At 39.0% G+C, this 20,073-nt stretch overlaps 1 protein-coding gene across 1 annotated transcript; it reads right to left on the reverse strand.

Moving 5' to 3' along the window:
- Nucleotides 1–705: 705 nt before the first annotated feature.
- On the reverse strand, nt 706–18,817 carry LOC104519813 (pancreatic lipase-related protein 2). The gene is made up of 13 exons (XM_010165735.2): nt 18,710–18,817; nt 12,423–12,471; nt 11,224–11,378; nt 9,551–9,676; nt 7,945–8,079; nt 6,441–6,549; nt 5,698–5,814; nt 5,495–5,617; nt 4,439–4,557; nt 3,532–3,661; nt 3,137–3,248; nt 1,906–2,073; nt 706–769 (listed from the first exon to the last, which is right to left on the reverse strand). The coding sequence occupies exons 1-13, from the start codon at nt 18,815–18,817 to the stop codon at nt 706–708; spliced, it is 1,515 nt and encodes a 504-aa protein (XP_010164037.2).
- Nucleotides 18,818–20,073: the final 1,256 nt, after the last annotated feature.

The raw sequence follows: 20,073 nt of genomic DNA on the forward strand, positions 1-20,073 counted from the left end.
GAGTTTCTCTCCAGGATTGTCAGTGGCCATGGTAAAGGTACATGTTTGAAATTAAACAGTAGCCAGGTGCTGTGATTCAGCCATCTAATTTTTTCCAAAGCGGTGAAGAGATGAGGTTTGCCTTCATCTGTTGCTTCCATGAAGGTGCAGTGTACAAAAGGCTGTTCTTGACTTGATGAAGAAATATCCTGGTCTTGTTCTGTTCCTGCCTCACCACAGAGTGTCTTCTGAGGGCAGTGCTTTTGTGTGGGGCTGGAAAGTTTTGAGCAATAGCGGAGTCTGTAGATAGGAGGTGTTTGGGACTATTCCCAGCTCAGGGCTGTGTCGTGGTAATGTGCTGCCTTGAGAATGTTTGATAGACAGAAAATCTGACAAACTATCAATGTGGTGGGAAAAAGTTCTTACCTGCTTTTCTTGACGCACCACTAGAGTAAGACTGTGCAGTGTTATAAATGGATTTTAACATATATGATTTCCAGTTACTCCCATACTTAAGAGCACAATAAACTTGGTTCAAACATCAAGAACATTAACAAGTGCATTTGCAAAGAAGTGAAAAAAATAAAGGAAGCAACAAGCAGTTTGATTTTTTTTTTTATTATTATTTTTTTTTTACCTTTAATAGCCTTGTGTACCGACGTTCCCATGCACAGAGCTGATGGTTTGCTCAGCTGCTGTGTACGGAACAGTTGTTCTCAGTGACCTTTAGCAAGGTGTAAGTAACTGGGGAACTCCATATGTCACAGTTCCACGGCCACAAAAAGCTGACCTGGGAAGAAAAAGACCTTGAATCAAGGTTTGGGTTTGGGCTGGTTTGGTTTTTTTGGGGGGTTTTTTTTGTTTGTTTGTTTTTTCTCCTCCAAAGAAAAATGAAAGGCTGTCAGCTGTCACCTTGAGCTTTTAGATCAATTTTAAATCAATCCATAGTCCAACGCAAGCCTTCCTAAAAGCCTGCTGTACAGAGTGTTAGCATCTGCATATTAACAGTACCAAGGTGAATTTCTTTCTTTTGGGACCAGCTGTAAAATTTGAGTTTTAATACATAAATAAAATTAATCTCTAGATTCACAAACATAGAGTTATAGATAAAAAGTCAGAAAGGTGTCTTGTTAAGCTTGCTTTATTTAGGCTAAGTGCTTAACTAGATTGCCCCAATCAAAGCTTTGCAGCTTCTTTTTTATTTAGGAGCTCACACTAAAATGGATTTCATCACCTTCTCTAAATAATCCATGCCAATGCCAAACTATAAGCAAGTTTTTTCCTAATATCTAACCAATATTTCTTCTGTTGTGAAATAAATCAATTCAACCCTGACTTAAGCTCCATGGATATGTGGGATAGTTGACTGTGACCTTTCACAGACAGCTTACAGACAGCATATGTCTTTATGCTCCTCTCCAGGCATTTCTTTATTGAGAAACACATTTCCTTCAGCTGCTCTATGCAGACTTGAGTTGTATAAATCTCTTTCGTTGTTTTTCCAGACTTCAGTCTGTGTGTGCTGTTCCTGAAGTATACTCTCCAAACTTGAAAATGATCCTTCTTCTGGTTACAGTCTTACCCCAGTTATTCAAATTAGAATAATTACTCCCTGGATCTTCTATACAATGCTCCTGGAATGAGACTTGCTTTATCTTGGTTTGAAATTGGTTTGCTGTGGCAAAACAGTACATGTTCCTAATTATTCACTGCTGTATTCCTTTCCAGACAGTTATTCCCTGGTTTGTACTCGAACATTTGAATTTCTGTCCAAAGTGTAGCATCTTGTTCTTATCATTACCAAAGTTCACATTGTTGTTTGCAAACCCTGCATCCAACTTATTAAGACCATATTTCAGTCCTGTATCCCAGAGTTTTTTTTACTCCTTTCCTGTTCCTTCTAACCTATAAAAGGGATATACTTACCTACGTCCATCGTCCCCGTGAATTATATTGACTATTTCTGCTCCCAATCTTGCCCAGAGCAGATTAAATGCAGCTTTATTCCAGAGGAATTCAATTTTTTTGGTTTTCCTTGGGTTGATCTCAACGTCAAGATATTTTATATAAACTTCATCTTGAGAGAGAACTCCACTGCAAATAGAATGAAGACAGCAATGCTAAATTTAACAGTTTAGAGATTACTGAATTAAATAACGTTCTCCACAAGATTTGAGCTTTTCCCTTTGTTACAACAGGAATTCACACTTTTGCTGTTCTTTGCAACAGCACAGGATACTGGACCAGGACTCTGGGGTGTTATGCTCTGAATGTGAGAGGATGAAAAACATTAAAATTTAAATATGCATGTGGCAGGAGACCACTTGGAGATAAGGGTGAGGCTGGGGCTGCCTCCAGTGCCCAAATGTCCTGAATTTTGCAGGTGTCACTGCAAGGAGAGCTCCGGGTAAGGTTTTCAGGGAGGGTTTTATAGATGAGCTGGGAACTTCTGTGGGGCTTTGGTCTCCATGTGCATATGGGATGGTGGGAGAATGCATGGAAGTGCTTGTTTCAGAGCAGGTACAGAAGACAGTGGGAGCTGCTGTTTTGGTCGTCAGTGGGAGATGATATGAGCTGTGAATGAAACTCACTGGCCAGACCATATAAATGGCACATTTATATACTAATGATGGCTCTTTAACATATCCTAGGGAGGAAGGAGGTATCCACTTTGCAAATTGGGTAAGTCGAGGCACAGGGTTGCCTTGCATGAGTCCATTCAGCAAGTCACTGGCAGAGCAGTCTCATGTCAGCGTGTGGAGTGAGTATGCCAACACGCGTGATGCCATGGTATCATGGGAGTGACAGTGTTGAAGCACGTATGTAATGGGTGAGCACTTTATGAATTATGTGTGCTCCAGAGGTGTAAATCTGTTTTTTAACAGTAACTTAGAGAAACACACCACTTCTGTCAAACTGCATTCCTAATTTATTGTAAAGTCACATAATTCATGGAAAAGAAGTGACTTCCATTTCCTTTTTGCAACCACCCATCTGCCCCCATAGGTCTCCTCTATGGGATAATTTTTTTCATATCTGATGTTAAGTAGAATATCTGCAACACAGGATTAGTGTTTGCGCTGCTTAAATAAGTGGAAAATGTGTAGATTAAGGTTAGCAGCATTAAATACTATAGGGGAATATTAGTTTATCTTACCTGGCAATTTCATATTCTTTTGTGTTCCCCTGTGTGTCATGGAAAATTAGGTTTATGTCCCCTCTCATTTTCTTTACACCAGATAGTTTCATAAATACTTTTTGTCTCCAAGCTGCATAAAGAAAAGCAAAACAGAAGTAGATTGTCATTGATATGAGAGATCTAAAAATGTCAGTATACTGGAAAGTTCTTTTTTTTTTTTTTTTTCCTAACTAGAATTCATTTGTGTTAGCAAATGAAAGACTCAGTGCTTGAATTTTGATAACATATGTAGCATTTTTTGTCAGAGACGTTAACACTTGTTATCGAAACAACAGAAGTGCATGGCTGTAAATCTTGTCAAGGCAATCAATTTTCATACATATGATAAACTGTAACAAACTTCCTCCACTTACTAGCAAAAGGTGGGTCTGCTGCTGTATTTAAATAATACTTTTGGTTTACTCTCTTCAATTTAGCTGGGAATCTGTCAGCATAGTGCCCCATCATTGGACATCCTTCCTGTGGACATGGGAAACAGTCTCCCTAGGGAAAATAAGAGCATCAGTTAATGAGGAGTACTTTTTTCAGCCTAGCCCTGATAAAATTAAGGGTCAAGATGCTGTTCTGATCCTGCAGAGCTGTGGCAGTGCTGTCTACTGTCATATCTCACCACCAAAACCTGATAAAACTTATTTCAGACAACTGCTTCTGCACTCATGCATATACCAAAAGGGTGTAGAATGAGCAGGTGTGATACCTGTGTGGGTGATGGTCTGAAACTTTCTTGTTCATATATTTTTCAGCTGGAGTCTAGGACAAAATATAGTAATTTTACCCTCCTAGTGGAAGGGAACTTGCCTACATTCACATTGCAACACCACATGGGGGCAAAAAAAAGGAGCATTGTTCATAAGTGCATTTATTTAGGTGCTCTAATCAGCATTCAGTGTAGATTAGAGAACAGTCAAGGATTCTGGAAGCTCCAAAGGTCTCTTCTTCCAGCCAGGAATTAGTAGGATAAATATATCTAACCTATGTGCTCTTTGCATAAAGATTTAGGGTAACCATTGTACGGGGTTTAATGTTTTTCCCCCTAGTCTGGTGATACCATCTGTGCTTCAGGATTCATTTTCCAGAATGAGCAGGTGATGGAGGCCCTGTGTGTTGTGCCTCACTGCGTACTTCCTCCTGTCAGACCACACCATGAGAGCACAGCCACCAGCTTCCAAATGCTCTCTGCACACAGTGGGACCTATACCGAGTGCAGAGACCTGGATGATTTTCTTTCCAGCTCACCCATTCCTAGGCTGATATACTTACTGACTCAAAGGATTTGTATGTTTCACAGGGATATCCAAGGTATCCAGTAGGATAGAGAATACTTTTAAAATAATATTCGTGGCTGCGTGAGTGATGGCACCCCCCAACGATTGTAGCATCTGTTGGAACAAAGTTTATGAGCATCTGTTGGAATAAAGTTTATGAGCATCTGTGTAATAACCTCCTGTTATCCTGTATGAGAGTTGCTCTTGCTTCACCGTGGAAACAGTTGAGGCACAGAACAGCAGCATGATCTTGTAATAACTTTTCTTCAGAATTTACACATTTCTAGTTGCAGTAGAAGTTACTGTGTTGCCTGTACTCTATCAGGAGAACTGTGTGTCAGTTAATCCAAGATTTCAAGGGAGATGCATTGGTCTGATATTGGACTATCAGTCCCTTTTAAGAAGACAGCCCTATATATATATATATATGTGTGTGTGTGTGTGTGTGTGTATATTTATATATGAGATGTCACAGCAAGATGACATTAATTACAGCTTTAAAAGGCTTAATAAAGCAAGGAGAATCCACCAGCCTTCTGCAACCTCTCCAAAGCCTGTGAAGAGAGAGAAGTCTCAGGTGGAGAGACGAGGCATGTACAGTCCCTGGAAACAGACTGCTTTTGCCTAATTCATACTTTATGGGTGACAGATGCTCTTTGCAGCATCTGCAAGAAACCAAAGGTGGTGGTATCATGGCATAGGTTAGGTCATGACGCTGGCCTGTCTCAGCCTGGAAAACCTCCTGCTGGGGTTGTTGGACTTGCAGACTCCCTGTTCTCTGCCTTTTTGTGTTTTGCAGGTCCAATTCCAAATTACAGGAGCAAAGGTCTGTATTATACCTCCTTTCCCTGCGATGTGCCCTGGAGAGCACTGTTCTGATCTAGCCTTTGTTGTTTCTTATTCTCTTTTCTTACTTATGAGTTAATAGGCAAAAATCAATTTTGTTTTGCTGTTTTCTCACAAACAGGCAGCTATTTCAGTTATTCAGTCAGTTTGTGTTTCAGGATTGAATGAAAATGAAGTACTATGCATGTTGGGAATGTAAGTTTACCTGCAACGATAACTTCAAAATGTCTTTGTTTTATCTCTGGAACTAAATCATTGCATCCAGGCATCACAGTTCCTCCATTTGGGTAGAAGTCCAGGTGACCGGTGGTGTTATACATTCCAAGTCCTGAGATACACATGGGATGATGTCAGTATCTCGGTGACGTGCCCATCCCTGCAGATACTTACTTGCACATGAACACTTACCTACGGCAGGGAAGTTAGCAGCATTACTGTGAATAACATCAACAAAGTTTGCATCTGAAGGATCCAGTCTCACCTTAGGAGGAGTACCTTCGAAATAGGGCCCAGCAGGGTCTAAGCCTAAAAAAACCCCCACGTTTATTAGTTGAGGGAGGGAGAGAAGTGTTGCATGTGTTAATTTCTTTTACTAACTTACAACATCAGATATTCAGTATTGCATGAGGCACGTTGAATAATAACAATGTGAATTCTAAGCTAAACTGAAAAAAAATTGTCCTATAATATGGTTTTGTGACCCTGTCTGCAAACTTATTCCAACAGAAGTAAAATATATTCCAATAGACTATATAATGGCATTGTATTACTATGGAGGAGGCATTTTATTACCTGTGAGATTATTACTGGCCTGTAAAGCTTTAAGAATAGGAAAAACTAAGTATTCTTGGCATGCTGCTTTGTGTTTGTGTAGGGCTTGATGTAACACAGTGAATGACAGTCATATTATAAATATATTAACTACGGTTGTCCTTCCACTAAAGTCTTTCACTAAAGAGATCGTAACCTAACTAGAGAAAGAAGATGTAATAATTATCCTCGTTTCTAAGAAGCACAAAGTTTGCCTGCTCTTGCATGAGGTGTTTCCAGCATGGCCAATAATTTAATTTCAGTCTACAGACCAGTCTGTTTTAAGTCTCTTTCCTTTAGAAACATGCTATGTTAGCTTTGCACCTTGGTGAACAGCCTACCTGTTATCCGTCTGATGCATCGGATCCTTCTTCCCGCCTCTCCTGCAGTATGTGCTCCCAGACTGTGGCCAATTAAATGGACTTTGCAAGGAGAGTATCTGTAGATTTTCTGATCATTAAGGTGGTGATCGTGGGAGACAAGAACACAGGCTTTAAATAGCAAGCAAAGAGGATGTCTTACACTATGGACCTTTGGGAACATCTAGACTATACATCTTGCATAGCAAACAGGGTGTAAACTCCTGGAGTTAATTATTGTTTAGATTACACTAAGACTTGATAGAAAATGATCTAATCTAGAATTGTAAACGTCTAGTGATAGTGGATTCACTGCTGTAGTGCTGGCAAATGGTTAGAGTATTCAATTACCCTTGGTGACAAAACATGAACCATCTTTCTCATTTGGATCAACTCCTAATTTCATCTTCCATCAAAATGATCTTATTTTTTCCATATTTACTCTATTAGGGAGCCCTTTTTATTATGCCTGTTCTCCATGTGTCTGCTTAGAATATGGGATCATATAGCTCAACAGGATTTTCACTGACAAGCTTAGTTGTGGTGACATTCATCCTCCTCTTTGCCAAGTGTCACCTGTACAAGACCCGTGCTGCTGAGATATTACCCATGTGTTGTAGAATAGAGAATTCAGAGCCCACGAGGCAAAGTGTCAACTTTGCAAGCACCTGATCATCAAAGAACACTTCCCCAGAATCTGCTGGGGTACAATCTGCTGCTTCTACCTAGGAAACTCAAATCTAGCCTCATGCATTTATTTCTGTATTTTCTTCTTTGTGCACAAACCCCAGGTCACTTAAGATGGGTTTAGTATCTCATTTAGTATATCTATCTCTTGCAGCACTTATTGACCAGGATCAAGTCCATAGCCAGGTAGGGTTCTGATTTTAAGCAGTTCTAAGTACTTACAAGTCTTTCTGAAGTCAGTGGGAAATGCTGACGCTCTTAAACCTTGCAACTGAGCAGCTCTGTGCTATCTGTGAACACTTGCCTTCAGGAATGGGAAGTTCACAACTAGAAGGCGACAGGACAGTTTATTGTGCCTGTAGGCAGCAAATATGGCATTATCGAATGAACCAGCTCCTGCTCATTTCGGTGGTGCTAAGCGGAGAGAGATACTAATTTACTTCTAGCATGTTTGTATAAGGTTGGCAAAACTCTTTCAAGCACTGAACGCGCAGGCCTTGCCTCATTTCCATGAAATGCCTTCTTGCCTGTATCATCATATGGAAATGTTGCCACCTACTGGTCTTTAATTGGTTGGCAGCTCTTCTCAACCACATTTAATTTGCGTCTTTTGTGGCTGTGAGAAGTCCTTACAGATTTGACAATTAGTATAATTAGCTGGATCTCAACTACATGCATTGCACAACTCTTCCTGAAGCACTGGCTGACCATACTGGACAAGGATCCAAATCAAAGCAGCAGCATCATAATCCCAGTACCTCCACTTCAGAACTGTAGGTGGTAAAGCTGTGTCTTTTACCTGTAAAATTTTTATGAAATAAGCAATCTCAGCCCCAACCACGCGGATGTTGTTCACTGCACTGACGTAGGTGCCTTTTGCACCATCTTCCCAATCGACAGCAATGCAGTTGATATTTTCCACTTCCAGTAACAGCTGATGTGGGAACACATAAAGGAAAGTATTTAAGGAAACAAAATAACAAACAGAGGTCCAACTTAAATCAAAATAAACATTAAGAGGTAATATAATAATCTTTACTAAACAGGACACTTCACTGTAGCCCATACCATAATGAAACACACATCTTTTTACAAAACAGAATATAACAAGCCATTCATCCAAAAAATATCAATTATAAAAGACCTTAATAAAAATATTTTACTTTATAAGCCATTTGTATACATATTTGAAATAATTTGAAAAAAACACACAACTGCACAGTAGTTTCTATGTGCAGTATGTGACTTTCTTTGAGGGATGTTGGTAGTTTAACCTAATTACATAGGAAGTAGACTTATTTACTGAGTGCCTTTTAAACTGAGAAAGTCATGTCAGAATGGAAAGGTTTGGAGAAGAGTAGAAAGCTTCTATTTCAGCAAAAAAAACTAATGGTCACTTTGGTACTGGTCACAGTCTTGCAGAGATCTGTGATTTTTTTTCCACTAGAAGATTTATGTATTGAAGTCTGCACTTGTAGCTTTCTGTGACTAAGGCTCACTTAAGGTTTGCGAAAGAACAAGGAGTGCAAACAAAAATTAATCCATGATAAGCAGCTGAATGTGAATGACAAGGAAAACAGAAGCTTGAAGCGATAGTTCATTGAATCCTGGGCTCCCTCCTCTTCTGTATGTATTGTAAGTTTGTAGTGTGGAGAGGCAGATAGAATTACTGTTTCTTTTCAACTGAAAAATTTGGAAATTTAATATTCTAGATTAAATGTTGTCATAGATTTATCAACAAAAACAATGCTGCAGATGTGTGACTTAATATTTTTCTACTTTGTCCTTTCCACTGCCAGAGTGGAAGAAGCAGAAACTAGAGTAGACTTTGCCTCTGTCAGAGCCAAGGCTGTCACTGACACAGTACACTCCACTGGCTAGAGCACACCAGCTTGGTTTGGTGGTAGCTTCCACATTTCATTTTAAATCTTTTTTTTGTTGCACCATGTAAACAAACAAAAAGTTGGTTTTTTGTTGTTTTTTTCTTTGGGTTTTTTTTTTTGACTGAAACTTGAGCTTTTCACCTCAGAAAGGCCTTTTGGCTGAAGAACAGTTCAGTTGCCCCTAATGGGAGAAGCAGTGAATTGGCACGTCTAATCCAGTATTCTGACACCAGTGTACTGACTGGGGACATCTGTGTTCCATTTGTTGCTTTGATCTGTTCTATAGGGTTTGGGGATAGAAATTCTCTAGAGAAGCATAATGTCAGAGACAACCAAGAAGCCTTGACTATGCTGCATCTTCCAGAGTGGGAACACTTTTTAGCTTTTGTGAAATTTGCTTCTTGGTTGGTATCTGCTACTGCCTAGTGAGTTGCAAAATGGAAGGTGAACATTAGCACCTGAAGGATACTGACAGATTGTAGTTACAACTGCTGATGGAAATCAGAGGATACTCTCTCATACCAAGCACATTTCTACCACCCAGCCTTTTTTTCCAGTGCTGCTAAATCCATGAATGATGAAGGACGTTTTCCTTTGTGAGGAAAAATGTGAATTTTGGATGGTTGAGGAGTTTATTGCTGAGATCACCTGTGTGGGGAAAAAAAAATAAAAGTAAGAAGCTTTGTCTATTCACACTTTCAAACATTTAAAATTGTCAGCTAGATCATCCCCTCTGTGGGACTCAGGGGGTCACTGTGAATGGGCAGAGTGTGATTTTTGGAACTCTGGGACTCCTGTATCTTGTGTTTCTCTGTTCCACGATGGTTTCCAGAGAAGTTGTGTCCATGTGCTTTCTGCTGCTCCTATCTATTTTGCTTAAGGCAGGAAGAATGCCCTTATGTGGAATATGAAGCCACCTAGAAGGGCCACAATGTCACATAGTGCCTGTTGGCCTGAGTTGGACAAGTTCCTCCAGAGAGCAGCCCACCAACTCTACATCTCCTGATTCAGCTTGTCCTTTTACTGACCTCAGTTTTGGCTTCTATGTGCTGCTCTGCACTTAAGCAATAGCTTTTTTATTATTATTTTTTCTTTTTCTGGATAGGTGATATTTCTGTGCCTGTTCTTGTCATCAGCTATTCCAGAAAGGCTGAAAGAATTTCATGCAAGAACTGCGAGCATTAGGGGTGAAGCTGATCTTCACACATTGCTGGGAGCTGTTTAATTATATATTTTCCTTTTACTCTGAGAATACTATCTGTTTGTCTGTGTTGTTTTCAGACAAATACAGGGACTACAATGTGAGCTCAAGGAGTTTGGGTGTGGAAGGGCTGTGCCCCAGATCATAGATACGTTTAAGGTTAGTGGTTGGGAAGTAGTATAAGGTGTATTTTGAGTTATTTTATCAATAACAGAAGTGCTGAGTAACCTGTGGCTGGATGTATCTTGTGTGCTCACATGTCCCTGTTCTACAGGTGGTAAAAGTTTATTACGGGTGTAACTTCTCATCCTTAGAGAGTCTGAGGTGGATTCTGAGTGCAGCAACCAGGATTGCTCTAAGCAGTGATAGCATCATAGTTCACACCAGAGGAATCCTAAACATCCCTGTACAGCTCGGGGGAAACTAAGTCTGGGAGTCTGAACGGGATTTAGCAGCTTCATAAGCATTTGCTGAAGTGATGTGATCCCAGCCCCCGATCTTACTGGTTTCTCCATGTTGCTTTACTTGGTATTTCAGGGCAAAAGCAGCTTGAGTAGCTCTGTCTCATTTCCTGAGTGCAGAGAGGCAGGTAAGAATGTAAAATCCCTCAGATTTCAAGGTGGAAAGTGGATTTGGAAATTGCATAATATCAATCTTCTTCAGACTTTTCTTTTTAAAAGTCACAATATCTTCCTAGCTCAGTTTCCCTGTAAGACAGCTGTATTTGCTCTCCTACCTGAATACTCGGAAAGCTGTTTATTTGAACAAGTCTTCAACTTTCCTCAGAGACTTAAATGCATGTAAAAGGTAGTCTGCCATAACCCGTATCCTCATGGAGGAAAATGCCTGGAAAGTTTCATTACATTCATTACTGTACCTTCAAATTATCATCTTATTCTAACTTGTTTGCCTATGATGACTGATGTAGACTTCTTAACAAGTTAACAAACATTTGTAGGTTTAATCAGTTCTTGCTGTTAAAAATAAATCTCACCTGTGAGTTATTTCCTGTTTCTCTGGTGTAAAGAAAGAAGCTGATGTTCATATGTTCTGGTGAGTCAGGCAAACCTGGTAGAAGTCTGCCTGGTATCCCAGACCAGGGTGGGTCATCTGTAAAACAGCCAAGCCTGCGGTAGCAAACCTCTTTACCTAGAGCAGAAGCAACAACTTGTTTATGTGTTAGACTCTCTGATGCTCAATGATGTATTTGAGATTATAACAGTCTGAAGAGCAGAAAACTAAGGATTTCATTTGATGGTTAATTTTGAAACTAAGATTCATTCTTGTTTCCTTTATGAATATTGCCTGAAGCAGGTAACACTAGGGGAGCTAAACAATTTGAGGATAAACCAAGTAAAGACTCAGATGCTGTTTTGACACCATTTTCTGGTTTTGTAAAGGATTAATTCAATTTCTCAAAAAAAAAAAAAGAAAAAAAAAGAAAAAAAAAAAGCTTTTAAGAAGTGCCTGTTAGAATTGCTCCTTCTTGCCTGCTACTCCAAAGCATTGTCTCTACTTGTAGGAATGAAGGATATCTACACAGTAATCTTGTAGTGTGAATGAAATCATAGAATCACAGAATGGTTTGGGTTGGAAGGGAACTTTAAAGCTCATCTACTCCACTCCCCTGAAGTGAGCAGGGACATCTTCAACCAGATCAGATTGCTCAGAGCTCTGTCTAGCCTGACTCTGAATGTTTCAAGGGATTGGGGTATCTACCACCTCTCTGGGAAACCTTTGGACTGTTTCACCACTCATTGTAAAAAATTTCTTCCTTAAATGATAATTTCTTTCAATATAGTAGCTTCTCTAGATCAAAAGGGTCTCTTGCTCACTTATGCTCAACTTTTATGTTTTAGCCCTGTCTGTTGTGCTAAAGACCCTGTTGCTGGGTGGTTCTTTTTATACAACAGTCATGTAAAGGCAGTTCCTGCACTATCTTGGTAGAAGTAGGACACATGACTTTGAATTCCTCTGTGAATTTTCAGCACAGTTATGTTTCCTATATTCTTAATAATAAAATTTAAACATGCCTTTTAGCATTAGTTTTATGTTCAGTAATAGACAGTGTCATACAATGACACACAACTCATACTACAACCTCCACGTAAAGGAAAATATCGCTCATGTCCTGTGTATTATTTCACCTGAATTCACCTTCTACTGGTAGTTTTTATAGATACTGTGTCTCACCTGCTACTGTGCCAAGGAGATAAAATGCAATAATCCACATTCCAACCACCTAAAGCAAATTGAATACACAGGTTAAGCATTTCATTTAGAGTTATTTGTCCTTTTTAAGAGAGTGTAATACAAAGAGACACCAACTGGCCATAAGCCAGCAACATGGCCTTGCAGCAAAGGCAGCTGTTTGTATTCTGGGTTGCATTAGGAGGAGAGCTGCCTATTATTCTATTAATTCTCCTATTCTCCACTATTATTCTCCTTTACTCCTGTTTGCCTCATTTGTTGTTCTCAATTTCCTTTTCTTCTAGGTGTTTCTTGTGGCACCTGCCTCCTATTTTGCACATACTCCTTTTCTTGTAAAGCAAAAATTTTGAGCTGTCACCCCAACCACTAAGATAGCTCATTAGAAGTTATTAAAAAAAAAAATGGTAAATTTAGTAGGTATAATCTTGCTATGTAGGAAACTGTCTCCAAGGGGTGTTTTTAGAGATTTGGCTATGTGAGAAAGCTAGAAAACCAACACTCCAAAGGTCATTGACATCACTGTATGCTCTCAGAAACAAAAAAGAAACAATTAGGAATTTCAGAGAATTTATTCTTGAAACTTTTGTGTCAAATGTCAAGACAGGAGAGGCATATGTGATCCACCTATGTGCTTTTTTGGTGGAAGCTGGGTTACTTGTCTGTAATTACATGGTTTCTTAACTAAGCCAAACGGGATAGATCAGAGTGCAGAGAATGTGTCTCTGAGCACTCTCTAATCACCTCTGAAGTCCCTGTGTGGTAATAGCTTGTTGTTTATGTGGTAGGGTAAAAGAGAAAAGCTGAATATCTAAGCAGTGAGCTGCTGTTGCAAAGTGCAGAGCTGAGAGGAATCACAAAATTTCCTTGGAAATACAATTCTATTTCCAGTTCTAATATATCCACTGATTAAGTCAATAGAGAAGAAAATTAGCTGCTCAGGGAGAGTGGGAAGTGGAGAGGAAGTCTGTCAGTCAGTAAGATTAAAAGAGAAAAGGATTGGGAGTTATTCTAAGCAGCTGGTGACAGATAAAACCAGAGAGGTCCTAACTGTTAGCCAAAAGGAGCGGCTCTGTTCAGCTGGAATATCTGTCAAGAAGTACCTTTCATCATGATGAGAACCTGATGACAGTGCAGGAAAATTATGGAAGATGTGGCTCATCAAATAAATTGGAGAGCTCAGTGGGATTTGTTTATATTTAATGGAGAGCCCTCATGCTCAGGAGATGTATAGTCCATGTCAGGAACACTACAGCAGGAAGGACGGAATAATTTATTTTCAGACCCAAAATCTGAAAGGCTTCTAATCAGTAATGGTTTTAGAAAATGTGAGAGGTTGTTGCCAAATAAGTGATCAGTAGTTTCCTTTCAGAGGTTCTTTTTTTGAAGGCAGAAAATAGAAATTAACATGGAGCGAGGTAAGCAACGGAAGATGCAGATTTCTCTCTCTCTCTCTCTCTTTTTTTTTTTTTTTTTTTTTTTAAGATCTTAATTAATTCTGTTGTTAAGAGAGGTGTAGTTTGGGCAGGAGACAATTCTTTAGTGGGTAAGTTTTCTATATTGGTCTCTGTTAACTTAATGACAAGAAGATTGCCAAGAGGTGTCTTTGTAAAAAGAGTTGAGGCAGCATACAATTTGATGGTGGAAAATTCTTTCACTGGGCATTTAAGAGGCTTATTGCTGAACAAGAGGAACTGGAATGACTTGTTGGTACATGTGATCTCAGCCCAGCCAGTATAGCTGGCAGGACAGCTGCTAAATGCTGAGCTCAATTGTTATACTCAATGGATAGAGGACATGAGATTCAGAAGCAAAACCAGTACTAAATATTTTCAAATTGCTGTTCAGCTCAGGGGGAAAAAAAAAAACAAAAAACAAACAAATATTCATAGACTGACATCCTAATGTATAAAACCTACACTGGAGTAATATCTGTCCTTTGCAATAGGTCATCAAGTCACCTTCTTGATGCTGTTGCTCAATCTGTGGTTCCTGGGCAACTAGTAGATGATTTGTGAGAGATGAGAAAGTCGGCATAACAACTGTCAACAGTGTATTTTTAAGTCCCACACCTGTACCCACACACCTTCCTCAGGACATGTGCAGAAATGCACACACACCGTCTATTCAAGAGAAGCAAGACCAAATCTCAGGGTTTTTAATTATCAGCATTTTTAACCTAATAATCTTACTGTAGTAAATAGATTTTTTTTTTTTTTTTTTTAAATTTTAAACAAGATATTTATCAAACTGCTAAGAATTTTACTCACCATTCTCTTATCACCCTTTTAATCTTTTTCTGGTGAGCAGTAACAGGATACAAAACAGCCACCGTTTTCTTTAATGAAGATTGGGTAGCTTTATGCTGAAAAAAAAGTAATGGAAAAGAGATTAAAAGCCTGGCCTACAGGCAAACTTGATAAAGTGAAAGAAACTGGAAGAATCCAGGAGGACAAAAAAAGGGAATATTGGTAACTATGAATTAATAGCTAGAAGTCACACACATTTCAATAAGGAAAACAGTAATGCCACCATGTACATTTATGGCCAGTAGAATTAAGACACAAATTAAGAAGGAACATTACATGCATGGAAGAATTAAAAAGATGGAGTGGTTTTGGTCCATTACTAGATAAAGTAGAGCAAAAGGCAAAAAAAGTATTCATGGTGATACACTGTTCAGAAAATAATTCTAGATCTGCTGTAGAACAGCTGCTGGAATGATATATTTTAAAATCATTGGACTTTGGTAACTCCCAGCTGAAATCCTTAAAAAAAATTAAAGAGCTAGGAAAAAAAACCCTATTGTCAATTTTTGTTTATTTATTAGTAAGAAAATTCTAGCAGAATAATGAAACTCCACAGGATACTCAGTCATGAAAGAAAAAATTTCAAAACCTGTTAAAATATTAAGTTGTGTAATTGAATTCAGTTACATGACATGACAAACTAACATGACACTCAACATTATAAGTCTCATGATACTTGGATTTTGATAAGATCCGCTCTGCTACTTGATATTTTGGTTAAGAAATTAAAACTATATACATGTGCTATTACAACAATTAAGTAGATTAAAAATTAAATGCATGGATTAAGTAGATTAAAAATAGAGTAATTATTTCATCTCAGAATATAATGGCAAAGAACTGGAAGGCATCTCCTGGATTTACAAATACAGTTCTTGCTACTGTGCACCACAGCATCACATCATGATCAAACTGTGATCAGGTTATTTAGCTGTGTTTTTTCACCCTATAGTTACTCACTGCTCATGATGGATCACCACTAATTAGGGTTTTAGAGGAATCAGTTCCTGGTATTGTACTGCATGCCAACTTTCAACACTGGGATTGCTGGACATGAGCTCATACTAGAAAAATACTTACATCCAGCCTAAGGTATTAGTAAATAAAAACTACAGGTCATGAATGTTGGATTATTTTTTATTGTTTGGGAAAGTAAATGCTGTCACAGTACATGCTTGCAGGATGGAGGTGAACATCTGAGGAAGCAAAAACTGAAAAGACTTAAAGTCTTGCTAATGTATTACTAGTGACTTTTGAAGTGTCAAGGAGCTTGTTAGTCCTTGTTTCCACAGATAAAGGTGGGAGAATAGTATTTTCAGTATATGTATTTTATTCAATATATAGGTGGGAATACTATTTAAAGAGTACAGAGGTTTCATTGGTGCTCTATGCAGTTCAAGAGGGGTATTGAGAAGATGGAGAAAGTGGTTCTTGGATCATAATGAGAATGGAAAAGAGGGAATGCAGAGCGAGAAGTGAAGAGATGACTTTTTAGCCTAGGACTATGAAATGTAAATGGTTGTTCCCCAAGGATATAACCTGAGACAAGAAGAGAAGTGATACTTAAACAAAGCAGTAGTGGTAGAACAAGAACTAGCCACAAAAGTCAGTGAAGTCAAATGTGTTGTCCTGAAATAGCCATCCAGCTGGAGGGAAAGGGCAAAAAACACAGCTAGTTTTAAGGTGGAGTTTTATCACATTTCAATGTGGCAGTGAGAAGTGGTACGGATGAGGGTTGATGACCTAGTCAGTGCCTTCCACTTGATCCTGTGTTTCAAAGAGGCCAAACGGGAAGTTAAAGAGTTGCCTCAGAAGCAAGGTCTTATGTGATCTTTCCAATTTTAAAGTCTGCTTTTCTCTCTTATATACTGAAGTTTAAGTTCTTCACCTTCTTTCAAGTCTTTATTTTCACCATTTATGGGTTTTTCCATCTTTTCCTCCAACCATACTTCCTGTATTTCCTGCACTGGCACTGTCTTTAAACAGAATATTTTGTCAGTTCTGTATTTCCAGTGTTTTATTTCAGTCTTTCATATTTTTTGGTAGTTTAGCACAGTACTTGGTTAATGACTCAAAGGCAACATGGAAGAGAAGAAGCCATCCAGAGTTTAACATATAAGCTTTGGGTATAGAAGTTACAGGCTAAATTTCCTGTTCTCTCAGCAAATTCTTGCATGGCTTTGAGCCTTAGGCATTTGTTTAACACTAGCTAATTGCACGCCCAAGCATTGTAACATTACCCAAATTGGTAACAGAAGGTAAGGAGAAAAAAACCAAAAAACAATAATATTTTTAGGCCTCATAAAGGGGATCATGTATGTGTTTACCTATAAGCAAATACCTGAAAGTACACTATATTTTTGTTTGTTTATTTGTATGTAATTTTGTTTTTCAGCCCATTCTTTACAAGCATACAAAAATTACCATCTTTTCCAGGCTCAGTCCCCATTTGGTAGCTCAGACACTATCTGTCCAGACTATCATATACTGAAAACTGGTAACACAGTACTGGACAAAGTGCTGGTGATATGCTGTACAATTCAGGTAGCAGAGTAATTGGCATAATTGATAAAATAATTTAATCTCCAGCTCTTCCCCATAAATAGCCCACAGTAGGGTCCTGATTCCAGATGAATGCTCTCTGGCACCGCTTCAGTACAAATGAGTAATAATAAGTAAGAGAGTGTCTTGGCATTAACCAGTCTCCTTTCCTGCTGGTTCACCAGCTTTTAGGTACAGTTAAATTCTCCAGGAAGAACCAGATCTTAATTGAATAGCTCTGAAACTCCCAAATTTAAGGTTACATAAATCAGTTTTGTAGTGGAGCAGTGATATCCAGAACCTTTCCTAGACTTCCTTCTCCAAATTGCCCAATACAAAGTAGTAACCAAAGCAAGGCAAGACTCACCAATGTTGTCTGGTCTGGGTAATAGAGTTTTCTGAGTATTTACTGACCTCTTAAACTGAATTTGAGACACTGGACTAGGGCATTAGCCTGAAATAATGACTCAGAATAGTGATGCAAATTATTTTCGTGAGGTGTTTGATGTGGGAAGAGCCCAATAAAAAGTGAGTAAGCACTCAAAGTTCTCTGTATGTTTGTTCATCATTGGAGGATGCAGTAAGATTTGGACTTTTAAGGTGTTTAGGTCAATTGCTTAGAAATGGTGAACAATCTAAAGAAATTGTAGGATAATAGTAAAGAAAATCTATTAAATATCAAATCCTTGGCTTCTCACTTCAGGACTTTGTGCAGTATCTGCTCTGATTTCCTAAATAATAGTCTTCTCACTTTGATCCTACACTGGTATTCCTACATCTAAGTTTATAGAGGCAATTATCTCACAAAAATCTTACTACGAGCATCATAAAAAACCCAACATGATTCAGTTTTGAGAGGTGGCTGTGCCAATTCTGTGCCAACGAGGAAGCCTTCAGCTGACTTGTAGCCACCGCGTGGCCACTTGTCTGTATTTCTAAGAGGACCTTCACTGTTCATGATTAGGCTACTGTTAAATTTATTCAACTCTAAGTCCAACACTATTTGCCTTTTGCCCTTTCTGAAGTAGACAACAGCCCTTGCTGATGACTAGTTCAAATTTCTCTGTATATGGCCTGTCTGTCTACCAAAAATGCCTCATTTTCCACATTCATCCACATAAGAGCTCTGTATTAGTTCCCCACTTCCGTTCTCCCTTTAAATTTGCAGTGCTCCTAATAATGCTTAATTATGTACCCTAATTTATTCTCCTTTTTCATTTCAGCTGTTATTTATGTTCTCGGGTATTTTCCATTTTAAAAAAAGCCAAAAAAGTCCAGATTCCATGTGCAAATACCATCATTTTGTTCTTCCTTTAAAATCATAGAGACGTATTCAGTCTTCAGTTACCTTAGCCCCACTGAATCCACTCTGTTTTCCTAGCCACATTACATTATCACAGCCCAGAAATTCTCATCTCCTACTGGGATTTCCTGGAATTGAAAAGCTTTAAGCCTTGTAGCTGCTGCCAGGGTCTCCTCGGGATCATTCTGAGTGCTGCTGTTTGCTTTTTGCCTCTTGACTCGGACCATACTGTTCAACCTGTCTTTGTTTAAGCAAGAGTCCTTAAAGTCCTCCAGCCCCAACCAGCAGTTAGTAAGGACACGTGCCCAAAAACCCTACCAAGTTTTCAGCCACTTACCACTTTGAATGCAGAAAGGGTTGCTGCTTTGCAAGCTCTGTTCAGCCAGCTCCCTGTCAAATCCTGGTTGCTACTGGCTCTTTTCACTTGGAATTAATCCCATGACAGTGGGTGCGGACCTGCCCACATGCTGTCTAATTACAGGCTTAGTGTGGGTGAGTGAGAGCCTCTGTAAGAACGATACCCTTCTTGCTGGATATAACAGATGTTGCCTTTTCTTGTCTCTCATCATATCTAATTCATCAAAATTTTCATCACTTAAAAGTTTTGTTATGCATTTGAAGAAAAGCAAGACGAGGTCATTTTAGCCCTCAGAGGGGTTGTTGTATGTAACATTCATAACAGTCAACTTGAAGTGCTTACCTGGGTTAGCTGGTTATCACAAACTCCTGTTACAGTCAAGGGGCTGAGGATTCTCTGTGGAGCAGTTCAGAACAGGAGCTTAATTTTGCAGCTGTGTGTCACCCACTGGAAGTCACCAGCTATCTGTTTGTTATCTGTCTGATGTATGTGCCCTGTGAAGCAAACTCTTGTACCTTTTCATATAATCAAGCTTGTTTATATTTTTTACAGAGTCTAGCTTCTTTAAAAAAGCAGGGAGTAAGAAAAATAATTGTGTTACAACTTGGGGAGAATATAGGTGACTGAGCATTTATTAACTTTTTCTAGTGAAGTTACTCAAATTCTGTCTACCCACTACCATTTTGACTCTTAGGTGACATGGGATTCATGGATCTGATGTCTCTGTACCAAGCTCTCTCGTGAGTTGGCATGCTCTGAATATAACTGGCATCAATATTGTGATCCACTTAGAGCAGAGAAACCACAGCCACTTTAATTCAAAATTGTGTCAGGAGGAGAAGGATAGGATGACGATAATAATGTAACTTATCTTTTTCTCTGTAATGGCTTTGACTTGTCCATCATGTAAGTCCCAGGTTCTCTTCTGTGCTCTGAAGGTTATGGGTCACAACTATGTCACAACCCAGGTCTTTCAATTCCAAGGCAAGACCTCAAGTCACTACACTGTTATCTACAGGGTGGGTGCTGCCATAATCACCTGTTCAGGTAACTGTGTAAGAGCGACTGTCATCCTTATACAAGGAGTGATTCAAGTGCCTCAGGGCAGGAAGTAACTTGTGTTGA

The sequence above is a fragment of the Antrostomus carolinensis genome, unplaced genomic scaffold, assembly GCF_000700745.2.
Source record: "Antrostomus carolinensis isolate BGI_N321 unplaced genomic scaffold, ASM70074v2 scaffold614, whole genome shotgun sequence".
NCBI lineage: Eukaryota > Metazoa > Chordata > Aves > Caprimulgiformes > Caprimulgidae > Antrostomus > Antrostomus carolinensis.